A 13,914-nucleotide genomic window follows, 5' to 3' on the forward strand; every position below is an offset into this window, starting at 1 on the left:
GCTATTTTAAAATATTCATCTTTCTCACTATATTCCTAGTATTATGGCCTTCATTAATGCCACAATGGCTTCTTTTTTTGAACTACTGCCCATTTTTGTGACTTTAATCTTTCCTCCTTGGAACTTGTTTGGGAACTTATTTTGTCTTGCTCAGTTCCTTTAAAAATGGGCCAAGGAAGTTTTCCGTCAACATATATGATCATTCACCTTCAGATTCTACCTTTCTTTGTATTTTCTTATGTATGTTTGGGTTCATTGTGTTTATTATATTATGTTTTGCTTCTTCATTTAGCCATTTGATTGCAAACTTCTTAAGTACAGAAATTATTATACCTAGAAATTTTCATAGGGTCAAGAATGCATCAAAATCCAACAGATATTGATTAGATGAATGATCCACTCGACATGTTATAATGATGGTTTTAAAAAAATTTCCACAGGGGTTTTCTGTAAACAGGGAGAAGAAGTTTTAAGGATAACTGGTCAATCTCATAGATATTTAGATCGAGAAGAAATATTAATAAAACAATCCAGATAAACTATGAAATAGATGTTATTTTTATAGCTTCTGGACAAATAAGAATAACTCACATACTTACTCTTATGCCCTTGTGCCCCATAGAAAATCTGGTTGCCTCACTACACATTCTAAAATATTTCTTTAAAAAATCTGATTTTTAATTTTCTTTTTATTACATTAGATTTTATCTTTCCCAATTAAATCCCTATACTTCTGATATGTATTACTGACTCAAGATAAAGCAATCCATCTTAAACTATAGCTACAGAATATGACTTATATACTTTGAAATATATTTTAACTAAAATCAAATTATATGACAATTATTACCTGTCCTGATAAAGAAGCAGATGCAGGGAGAAAGTCATGCTAAAATCAACATCTGAACAAAATAGTCTATATTTGCCATTATAAAGCATTATAATCTATAAGGTATGAGTGAATGGAATTTAAATAAATGATAGCATTAAGTAATCCTGAGATCCATAGGCATATTCTTGTATCAGTACTTCCCTAAATTATCATGATATCCATGGCATTGAATTATAACACTTCTAAAGTAGAATTAAATGAAAGTGTTTTCTCCCAGAATCTTTTTGTGAGCTTCTTTGACAGTTTCAGTTTTTGGAGAGGAAAGTAAATGATTTAACATGGGAGTGACTGGCATGTGTTACATGGACTCCATGGTCATTTTGATGAGTCCTTTTTACACACTTACTGAGTGTTCTTCAGCAATAACACAAGAAAAATTATGAAAATCCAAAATATCAAGACAAACCATTAAAAATGTTGGCAATTTTGTATTTCCCTCTACTATGTTTGTAATATTCAGGTGAAAATTCATTATTGGCCACAAAAGAATTAAAATAAATAGGTACAATAAAGTGGTGGAAGGTAATTAATAAAAAATAATATCTTTCTTCTCTAGAAGCTTTTTTAGAGCCTCTTTGACATCCTTGTTTCTCAGAGAATAAATTAAAGGGTTCAGCATAGGTGTGACTAGGGAGTAACAGAAGGAGGCCACTTTACTGAGTTCAGGAAACCTGTCTGGGGTGAGATACATGAAAAAGACAGCACCATACAACACACTCACTACTCCCAGGTGAGAGCTGCAAGTGGAGAAGGCTTTCTTACGCCCCTCAATGGAGTGTATCTTTAGAACTGTGGACAAAATGTACACATATGAAACAATAATGACTATGATAGTAGGCAAGATAATGATGCTGGATAAGAAAAAAGATGCCACTTTATGGATAAAAAGGTCAGAACAAGACAATCTCTGTAGTGGGCGAGTATCACAGTAAAAGTGGTCAACAGCTCGAGAAGCACAAAAAGACAAAGTGAATGTCATGCTGGTCTGAAGAACCGAGCTGATGCAGCCACAAAAATAGGAACCAGCCACCAGCTGAGTGCAGAGACGCATTGACATCTGAACAGAATAGAGGAGTGGGTTGCAGATGGCAATGAAGCGGTCATAGGCCATGGCTGCCAAGAGAAACCCCTCAGTCACAATGAAGAGCGCAAAGAGGAAGAGCTGGGCCACACAACCTGCAAAAGAGATAGACTTGCTCTCGGACCATAAGATGGTCATAGCTTTGGGTGCAATAACAGAGGAGTAGAAGATATCAATAAAGGAGAGGTTGCCTAGGAAGAAATACATTGGTGTATTCAGCCGGGGATCAGTGATAATAATGGCCACCATTCCAACATTCCCCAAAATGATCATGGCATATATGAGCAAAAATAGTAGGAAAATGAAAATACAGAGTTCAGGGTGGACCCTGAAGCCTATAAGGAGGAAGTCAGCCATTGCCGAGTGATTGCTTGTTCCCCTGTCACCCATGGAAGAGACCTGATGAAAGGCACAAGGCAAAAGAAACAAATGAACACCTGCCTTTAATCCTAGAGACATAACATTTTATAAGTGTAAAAATATAACACAGATTAATTACATATTGTCCATAAATCAATTTCCATATTATGAAGAAGCATGAATTTAGAATAGGCTCTTGAAAATGACCTGTGAAATCTGTGAAGCACTGAAACATACTATGGATTTGTATTAAATTATACTTTTGCAAAGATTTTAGCAAGAAGTTAGCATATTTTTATTGTTTCATTTTTCTCACATCCAGAATTTCAAATATTTACAGTTAAAGAATTATTTGTACCTAAAACAATAGTATTAAATAGGTTCCAAAGTAAAAGCATTGCATATAATCCTATCATGATATTTATAATCATTTAAATCAATAGCCAAATCAGTGCCAGAATCATTACATGGCAATAAAAAACATTTTAAAAAATATCTTTACCTAGTTTTACTTTATTCTATTTAGTTTCTAATATTACTGTAGCAATCTTTGAAAAGAGAAAACATATAGGTGATCATTGGCACTAAAATTAATAACATCAGACAATCTTTAAGCCCAGAAGAACAAACTTATTTAAAGCTATTTTCAAATATATATTCATTTTCTTGGATTAAGTGCATTCTCTAAGTAAATTCATTTTATTGCCTTGTTATTAATATTTCAAATCTAATAGTAATTGATCAATTAAAAACACTATAATACTTTAGGCCTTTTTTTGAATTTTGGAGATAAGCTAGTGAACATTTCAGTTATTACATTGCTCTGAATGCCTTTTTATCAAAACTGAATCAAATGGATTTTGCTCTAGAAGCAGGGGAAATGTTTAAGGTATAAATAAAAAATAAAGTTATTTTTCTAAATTCTGATATAGTTCATATATTTTAAATTGAGGACAATGGCATAACCATGGATATATTGTATAAGGATCATAGCAACCTTATGTCATCCAGGATCCACCATTATCTGTCAGAGGAGTGGATGTCTATGATGGTCTTTGATATTTTTATTCCTGTAAAACTTTTTTCAGAATATATCTGGACTGAGATTTCGCTCATTTTCTCTGATGGATTCCACTGAGACAAGTGTAATCATCGTTAATTATGGACAGACTCTTGGGTTGTTGTCTATGAGGGCTTCAGAAACCAAAGCCATAAACACAATCTAATAGTAAAAATACCAGGAATACTTTTCATCTCTGATTCTGTGTATGCTTTGAAAAAATCTCTTTGGACTTCATTGAAAATGAAAAACTTTCTGGTAATCATTAACAAGCTTAGAGAAATAGATGAAAGAAGTTTATACCCTATAAGAAACCCCTTAGATAAGTGAATAGTTTTATAGTAAACTACATTTGCTATAAATTTAAAAGGATATTCTCTTCAAATTATCATTAGCTTATATTTCTGGATGCCAGACCTTTCATGATGTGGTGAATGTTTCCTAAATCACAAACTTATATGTGATGATGTTTTGCTAATTCTATGATTTCCAATATTTAAATACTAAATAGCTAGAAAATACAATGGAAGATGTGTTAGCACTCAATGTAATTATCTTAAAAATCCCCAGCTAAAATATTTACAAGAGATAAGAATTCATATGTAAAAATTCTTTGAGATTGGGTGAGCAAATAGCTTAGTGGTGGACCACTTGTCTAGCATGCACAGGGCCCTGGGTTAAATTTCTCAGAACCGACACAACACCACCACCATCAACAACAACAAGGAAAAACAAACCCCCTCAAAAGTTAGTAAATTTGTGTAACTGAAAGACTAAAGTCAGCAACATAATATTCCTTTTACTGAGTCTGTCATTCTAAGAACATCTTCCCCCCTAAGTATTTCTATAAATCAATTGTAATACTATGTTAGAAAAGTCTTTTTTAAAATTACAAATATTTATTGAATTTCTTTGGAACATTTTCATTGTAAAGACAGAAAAAATGGTAAAATATCTACATTTTCCCCAAACAATAATAATTTATTTTTAATAATAAAAATGTATATATTTATAATGTACACTAAGATGTTTGAAATGTGTATTCATTAAAGAATGACTAGGCTGAGCATGGTGACACACACCTGTAATCCCAGCACTTGGAAGGCTGAGGCAGGAGGATTGCCATGAGTGCAAGGCCAGCGTGAACTAGCAAGGCTCTATCCCAAGGGGGAAAAAAAGTGATTTCAATGAGGAATGACTAGACTGAGGTAACTTACATATGCCTTACCTCACATACTTATGAGTATTTATGATGAAGGCACTTAAAATCTATTTTTAGTTATTTTCAAGAATACATTAAGTAGATTCAGCAGGTCTGTGATCTCCCCTGACTGCACACCACCAGACCCAGCGAGGAAGGCTAGCGAGAGATCTCTCCTGCCGGCCTGCTTGGGCCCATTGGTGGGTCCTCGACCTCCCCTGACTGTTCTGCCACCAGCTCCAGCAAGGAAGGTGCCCACACGGGCACCCTTGAAACACCCCCACAACCTGCTCACCTCCCCCCGCGTTCTCAGACCTCCTGATTGGGCCAGTCCTTGGAACCACTCTGCAGAACCATAGGTGGTCATAAAGGGTATATTTCTGAGCTCCCAACTTTGAACATCTTTAAAGAAAGGGTGGGGGAAACCTGTAACAGAACTGTGTGGAGTTCAACCCTGAAGGTTGGGAAACTCAATTTGGACCTTGTGGCCTGAGATCAGTCTGAGTCGTGGGGATCTGCCATTGGCTAGCTGAGATCAGGGGACTTGGTTCTGCAGACAGCTGTGCACGTGGTATATTATGACAGCGGAGACATAGTCTGAAAGAGGCCCTTCAAATTCTTTTTTTTTTCTTTTCCTCATTCCACCCTGTAATTTCTTTATTTTTTCTGTCCTCTTTCTCCAACTCAGTCTCTTGCTGCACCATATTATCCCTCATCTCCCTTTCTATTCCTGCTCCTGCCCTAATGCAGACTTCTTTTATCATTTTTTCTTTATGTTCTTTTCTTCTGTCATTTTACCATTTCAAGGGAAAGCAAGCCCCTGCTACTGTTAAGGGGATATGTTCTTGTCCTTATTCCTGCACTCTGTCTACCCTCTTTGAAGTTAATGGTTTTGTAAAGATAGTAAGGTCATTCTATGTCCTCTGGCTTCACTTCAAACCTTCTCCAATTCTTTCACTTATCTACTCCTCTCATCCTAACTCAGTCTAAATCCCCCCCATCCTAAATGGTAAAGATGCTATATTGAAAAGCATATTCACTGCAAACATATTTTGGGCTGCTTCTTGATATTAATTTAATTCCCATGGTTTAAAGGTGATAGATTAATGACTACCAGAAGTGGTCAATTTGCAAGTTGTGCTTGACCCCATTGGGCTGCTGATTTTATCAACTGGGACAAAGGATTGTGATTGATTCAATGAGCTGTTTTCTCTGATATTATGAAAATGAGAATGTCTATGAGTCATTAGAGACTCAAAAGCTAAAGAGCAACTATATCAGGAAGATTTAAGTAATAACCCAGAAATTAAATGAAGGACAACCCAACAACAAAAATAAAAATGAGAAGACACTTCAGCAAGACACAAAGACAGACTTCCAGTTCACCAACAGCAAACAGTAGGGCAAATGAGGATGAAAAGTCTGATAGTGAACCAGCAGGACACCCTGAATCCATAGACAGGAGGTAACAAAACAGATCAATCAGGCTCTAGAAAAATTCAAAACAGAAATAATTTCCCAGATAACCATAGAGATGATGAGCAAAATGGAAGTCATGATTTGAGATTCTAGAACAGAAACTGAGAAATAAATAGATGAGCTCAGGACCATGATAGAAGCCATGAAGTCTCAGCATAAGAAAAAAATGAAGAATTAAGAATTTATGAGCCTACAGATGATAAAAATATGTGACCTTTCTGTGCTCTGGGATCCTAATCCCCAACTTATCTGTCTAAAAAAAACCTTTAGAATGGCTATGACCCCTTAGCTAAAAATGGAAGTAAAATGATGAATCAAGTATTTGAATCTACCTAAAACCAGTGGGGAATGTAAGACCTGACTGAGATAAAGTGATTCCATATTGGATGAGTAATGGCCCCAGAGGCCATTGTGTACCACTCCCCTTTGTAGTTGCACCCCTACCTTTGCTTAGGAATGTAAGACTGCATAACTTTGTTATTTAAATACTAGTGTCAATTGTGATTAATATAAGTGAAGAGATGAACATTTAGTAGATCTGGGTGAATAGATAAAAATTGTTTAAAAGAAAAGAGAAAGAAATGGAAACAATGAATGCCCAACAGAGGAAAGAAATGGACTCCATAAAACAAATTCAAACAGATATCCAGGAGATAAAAAACTCTATTGAAAGTGTATGAAACAGAATAAAAGATTGCGAAGATAGAATTTCAGATGCAGAAGATAAGATTGCAGTCAGTGACCGTGAAAAGAGAGGTCTCTTAAAAATAGTAAGGGGTCATGAGAAATTGATCCACCAGCTTCTAGACGATGCAAAGAAGAATAACATAAGACTGATAGGAATCCATAAAATAGCAGGAGAAAATACAAATGATTTAAAAAAGCTGTTCACAGAATTAATGACAGAAAACTTCCCAAACAGCAGGGAAGAATAAGACATACAGATAAGTGAGGCATATAGAATCCCAACTAGCCACAATAAAAAAAACTACACCTACAGAAATAATAATCAAGATCCCAGAAATCCAACCTAAGAACAAAATACTACAAGAAGTAAGAGAAAAGAAGCAAATCACATGCAAAGGGAAGCCCATTAGAATCACAGCAGACTTTTCAACACAAACCCTTAGGTCAAGGAGAGCCTGGAGTGAAGTATTTCAAGTCCTAAAAGAAAACAACTTCCAACCTAGACTGATGTATCCTGCAAAACTCTCTTTCAAAATGGATGGGGAAATATAATACTTCCATGACAAAGAACACCTGAGAAACTTCATGAATGCCAAACCAGCGCTACAAGGAATTCTAAACAATTTCCTAGAAAAGACAATGAAGGTAACAACACCATGAGGCCCAACAGAGCAAATCAAATAGGCAAGGCAAGAAACTAAAAGGAGAAGGGAGGAAAAAGTAAAAAGAGTCAACAAAAGGAAAATAACATGACAATAATAAGTCAGAACATATCATTAATAACCATCAATATCAATGGCCTCAATTCACCAATCAAGAGAAATAGACTGGCAGAATGTATTAAGAAGCAAAATCCAACAATATGTTGTATACAAGAAACACAGTGCAGATAGAAGCCCATAGACTGAAAGTGAAAGGATGGAAAATAATTCTCCATGTGAAAGGAGTCCAGATAAAGGCAGGGGTAGCAATCTTACTCACAGGCAAAGTAAATTTCAAACCAAAACTCATTAAGAGAGACAAAGAAGGCCACTGCATCCTTGTAAAGGGAAAAATTCAAGAGGAAGAGATGACAATTATAAACATATATGCACCAAATATAAATGCCCCAAACTGTATAAAACAAATATTCAGTAACATGAAAAACCAAATAAGCCCTAATACAATTGCAGTGGGAGATTTAAATATGCCACTACCACAAAGAGACAGATCATCTAGGCAGAAAATCAACAATGAAATACTACAACTGAACCAAGCTTTGGAACACATGGATTTAATAGACATCTATAGAGTATTACACCCCACAAAATTAGAATATATATTCTTTTCAGCTGCACATGGGTCATTCTCCAAGATAGATCACATACTAGCTCATAGAACAGGTCTGAATAAATGCAAAAGAATTGAAGTTATCACCAGTATATTATCAGATCATAGTGCAATCAAGCTGGAAATCAATAGTACAAGAAACTGTAGAAACTTCACAAGCACATGGAAATTGAACAACACTCTCCTGAACAATCAACAGAATACAGAGGAAATTAAAGAAGAAATAAGACAGTTTTTACAAATAAATGAAAATGACAATACAACATACAGGAATAAAAAAATAAATAAAAGAGCCTGGATTTAGCTTAGTGGTTTGGTGGCCTGCCTTGCAGGTGCAAAGACCCAAGCCCAATCCCCAGCACAAAAAACAAAACAAAACAAAACAAACAAACAAGAAACCATACAGGAATCTATGGGACACAATGAAAGCAGTTCTATGAGGAAAATTCACAGCACTGAATGCCCACACTAGGAGAGCAGAGAGAGCTGAAATAAACAACCTAATGATGAATCTTAAAATTCTAGAAAAGCAAAAGCAAGAAAAACCCAAAGCTCGAGAGGAAATTATAAAGATTGGAGCAGAAATCAATGCAATGAAAGCTAAGAAAATGATACAAAAAAATAAATGAACAAAGAGTTGTTTTTTTGAAAGAATAAATAAAATTGACAAACCCTTAGCTAATCTTATCAAAAAAAAGAAAGAAAAGGCTCAGATCCATGCAATCAGGAATGAAAAAGGTGAAGTCACAAGAGATCCCACAGCAATCCAGAGGATCATTAATACCTACTTTGAGAACCAATAAATTGGAAAACACAGAAGAAATGGACAGATTTTTAGATACTTATGAATTACCAAAGTTGAACAAAGAAGATAAAAACATTTTAAACAACCTAATCACAGTGAGTGAAATTGAAAATGTAATTAAAAATTTAACAACCAAAAAAAGCCCAGGTCCTGATGGATTCACTGCTGAATTTTACAAGACATTTAGAGAAGAACTACTGCCTTTACTCTTCAAACTTTTCAATGAAATTAAAAGGGAAGCTATACTTCCAAATTCATTTCTGGAAGCAAGTATCACTTTGATTCCCATACCAGGGAAAGATGCAACTGAAAAAGAGAACGATAGGCCAATCTTTTTAATGAATACAGAAGGAAAAATCCTTAATAGTATACTAGCAAACAGAATACAGAGGATCATCAAGAAGATCATACATCCTGACCAAGTTAGATTTATTCCAGGGATGCAAGGATGGTTCAACATATGTAAGTCAATAAATGTAATGCACTATATTAACAGAGTCAAGGACAAAAACCATATGATCCTCTCAATAGATGCAGAAAAAGCATTTGATAAAATTCAACACCCATGCATGATAAAAACCCTGCAAAAAATTGGAATAGATGGTCTATACCTCAATTTAATAAAGGCTATCTATGAAAAACCATCAGCCAACATCATATTGAATGGCCAAAAACTGAAAACCTTCATGTTAAAATCAGGAGCAAGACAAGGAAGCCCATTATCACCACTTCTCTTCATTATAGTTCTGGAAACATTAGCCACAGCAATTAGCCAAGAGAAAGAAATTAAAGTAATAATGATAGGAAAGGAAGAAGTTAAACTATCATTATTTGCTGATGATATGATACTCTATATTGAAGATCCAAAAAACTCCACCAAAAGACTTCTAGACTTAACTGAAGATTCAGTAGAGTAGCTGGATACAAGGTGAACACCCCAAAATCAATACACAAATTCTTGTACACAAATAACAGACACATGGAGAGAGAAATAAGGGAAAAAATTCCTTTCCCAATAGCATCTAAAAAAATGAAGTATCTAGGAACAAATCTACCAAAGAAGCAAAAGACCTCTATACTGAAAGCTATAGCACTCTGAAAAAAGAAGTTGAAGAGGTTACTAAAAAATGGAAAGATATCCCATGCTCCTGGGTAGGAAGAATCAACATAGTAAAAATGGCCATAATACCAAAACTGCTATACAGATTCAAATCAGTGCCAATTGAAATTCCAACACTATATTTCACAGAATTAGAAAAAATAATCCAAAAATTCATTTTTATCCATAAGAGACCTAGAATAGCAAAGGCCATCCTAGGCAACAGACACATGGCAGAGGGTATTACAATTCCCAATTTGAAACAATACTACAAAGCCACTGTGATAAAAACAGCATGGTTATGGCAAAGAAACAGACCTGAGGATCAGTGGAACAGATTGGAAGACAGAAAAACAAATCCAGATGTACTCAGCTACCTCATCTTTGACAAAGGAGCTGACCATCCTCAGTGGAGGAAAGATAGTCTCTTTAATAAATGGTGTTGGAAAAAGTGGATTTCAACCTGCCAAAGATTAAAATTGGACCCTTTTCTTTCACCATGCACTAAATTAAAATCCAAGTGGATTAAAGATCTAAATATTAAAGCAGAAACATTAAACTTGCTGGAAGATAAATTAGGCAGAACTCTGGAAGACATTCGCATAGGAAAAGACTTTATGAACAAGTCCTCAGTAGCTCAGAACTAGCAGAAAGAATCAACAACTGGGATCTCATCTTATTAAAAAGCTTCTGCACTGAAAAAGAAACCATCAGCAGAACTAAGAGACAACCTAAAATGTGGGAAAATTTTTCTACCAGCTGCTCCTCAGACAAAGGAGTATTATCTAGAATATATAAAGAACTCAAAACAAAAAGCACCCCCCAAATATAAAGACCTGATTCAAAAATAGGCATCTGAAATGAACAGACATTTCTCAGACAAAGAAGTAAAAGCAGCAAGTAAATATATGAAAAAATGTTTCACATCACTGGTCGTTCGAGACATGCAGATGAAAACAACACTGAGATTCCACCACACCCCACAAAGAATGGCTGCTATCAAGAAATCACACAATAACAAATGTTGGCAATGTTGTCCGAGAAAGGAATTCTTCCCCATTGTTGGTGGGAGTGCAGACTGGTGCAACCACTGTGGAAATCAATATGGAGATACCTCAAAGAGCTGGGACTAGAGGTTCCATTTGACCCAGCCATCCCTCTGCTGGGTATCCTTCCAAAAGAATTAAAAGAATCATATCACAGTGATGTATGCATACCCATGTTTATAGCGGCACAGTTTGTAGTAGCTAAAACTTGGAAACAGCCCATTTGCCCTTCAGTTGGAAACTGGATAAAGAAGATGTGGTTTTTCTATAAAATGGAATATTACTCAGCCATAAAGAATGAGAAATTAGATTCATTTATAGGAAAGTGGATACATATTGAGGATATACTCTTAAGTAAAATAAATAAGTCACACATATGTAAATACCGAATAGTTTCTCTGGTGTGAATAAACTGTAATAGTACATAAGATCCTAATGAGATTACTGACAATGTGAAATGGTAAGAAAGGGGCTAAAGGTGTAAGGAAGGTGGGATGGGTAGAAGAAGGGTAACAATGGAAAAGAAAATAATGTGAGATAATGAAAAGATGGAAATAAAGTGTTTGCAGATAGGGAGGGGAGGAGGGGTGAAGGGAGGGCAGGAACAAGGGGAAAAAAGGAGAACCAAGATCTGTCATGTAAAGGTACAAGATCCCAACAATGAATGTAACTGTACTGTATCCCTAAAATGTACCAATAAACTGAATTAAAGTCGTAAAAAAAAGAATACATTAAGTGCATTTTTATTAATTTCAATCACTATGTTGTATAAGTGTTCTCTTTAACTACTTTTCCAATTAAGATTTGCATCCTTTGGCCCTAATATTATCGCTATATTAGCATTCTACTCCTTTTTAAAAAATGCTGCATCTAGGAAATATCCACCTTAAAATTAAAAGCCAAATAAGCAATTCTTCTAAAAACAAAGAGAATTCATCATGGCAAAATAGTACTACAGAAATGCCAACGGAAACTTTTTGACTAAAAGGAAAATTAACGGAATGAGTAGGATCTCTGAGAACATATAAAAGCACTAAATTTTATAAAATCCAAATAAATATAAAAAGCATACTTTTTTATATTTATAACTGTATAATGAAAAAAAGACCTGTTTTGACTATAATGTGTCTGGAGAGCAATATAGGCAATGAAACTATGAGGCCTCTCTACTTAACATCAAGTGATGTACTACTTAGTTAGTGTGTGAAAAGTTAAGAGTATACCTTTACCCCTAGAGAAAGCATGTAAAAATAATACAAATTGGGATAACAGAAATTCAAATAATTTATTACAGCATATTTACAAAATAATCATGACAAGGTATTGAGTATTTCAAACTGAGCTGATAACTTTTTTGCATTTATTTAGTAGAGTAAATCCACAGAATGGTTATGTTATTATTACTATGAACTACCTGTTGGATTATTTTGCTCATTTGCACTTGATAATTTTTAAATCATTTGTAAAGGAAATGCTTTGTACTGAATCATTTTAACCTAAGAAAGAATAAACTTATGATTAGTAAAATATTGAAGATAATGAAAAGTATTTGATCTGTAATAATGAAAAGAGTCATAAGAATAGTAAAAATGAATTGTTTATGTTTTATTCAATTATTCAGAAACATTCTGACCTCTTCTTCTGCATCTGTTTCATTAAAATTCAGGATCTGTGGGTGATAAAATATTTGGTAACCAGCGATCTACTCAGTGAATATCATTATAGAACTGTGTTGTATTATTATTGAGACTTTTGCAGTTTAAACACGTCTTCTACACAGGATGTTAAACTTTTCTCTTAGTAGGGAACCAGTAAAATGCCAGTTTTCTACAAAGTCACAGAATATACTCATAGAAAGCTTTAAAAAATTTGTTTAAGATTCATTTTTTCTCAAAATTACTATTTGCAAGGTTTTGTATATTGCGGAGTACTGATAAAGCTATAGTCCATGCATTATTCATTTCCTATTGTCTTTGGCTACTTTTGCACTACAAACACAGAGTTGAGAAAGCATGAAGAGAAGGTGTTTATTCTCTTTGAACATACTTTCTAAGGTGTTTTATCTTTTTTGTTTTAGCAGTTGATGAGTAAACCCTACTGTGACTCTTATTCTTAAAAACATTCCAAGGTTTCTAGAATCTTTTAACAGCATCTTCCCCTGTACATTGAAATCACACATGGTACCACGACCATCTACTCCTGGTAGCCTTTGTGTTACTTTGATAGCCACCATCTTTCTTTTAGTGTTTTCATTGATTGTTACTTAGTCTATGTATTAACTTTCCCTAATACAGTATAACGTATTAACAGTAGAAGTAGGAAATGAGTCCTTAAAAGCAAGGAGCTGCAATCCATTTAAATAAAATATTTCTCTTTGTAAATTATGAATATAAAAGAGTCAAGAACTTTTCATCCAACTATTTGTTTTGTGTAAAAATTTAGTTCTCTAGAGAGCCTTTTCAACTTTCCAAAGGTATAATAGGTTTACTCATTAAACTTTTTTTTTGTTCTGCACTGTAACACACAATATCTTACTTATGAGAAAGACTTAATCCCTTGTGAGTATCTTATCAAGGGATTGCCCATCACTTTGCTTTCCCATCCCAGGAAAGAATTTCTTTCAGGGCCCATCCCAGGTATCAGCTTAATAAATGAGAAAGTACATTAAGCTGATACATAATAAAAAGATATAAGCTATAATTTTTGCTAGTATTTGTGTTAGAAATTTGAGTCATAAACTGAACATTGAAGAAAGGCAATCTGGATTGCAGAAAATCTTCTTGTTAAACAAAGGTCTGCTTCTTTTCATTTTTGTCTCTTCATGAATGCACTTGAATTCATATGTCTTATTATAGTGTTTACTAAAATAAGAAAT

The 13,914-nt window shown here is 34.4% G+C and overlaps 1 protein-coding gene across 1 annotated transcript; it reads right to left on the minus strand.

Moving 5' to 3' along the window:
• Positions 1-1,418: 1,418 nt before the first annotated feature.
• LOC104851979 (olfactory receptor 9K2) lies at positions 1,419-2,402 on the minus strand. The gene has a single exon (XM_010609413.2). The coding sequence runs from the start codon at positions 2,361-2,363 to the stop codon at positions 1,419-1,421; it is 945 nt and encodes a 314-aa protein (XP_010607715.1). The 5' UTR covers positions 2,364-2,402.
• Positions 2,403-13,914: the final 11,512 nt, after the last annotated feature.

This window comes from Fukomys damarensis, unplaced genomic scaffold (assembly GCF_012274545.1).
Source record: "Fukomys damarensis isolate Sample0158 unplaced genomic scaffold, DMR_v1.0_HiC HiC_scaffold_15, whole genome shotgun sequence".
In the NCBI taxonomy this organism is placed as follows: domain Eukaryota; kingdom Metazoa; phylum Chordata; class Mammalia; order Rodentia; family Bathyergidae; genus Fukomys; species Fukomys damarensis.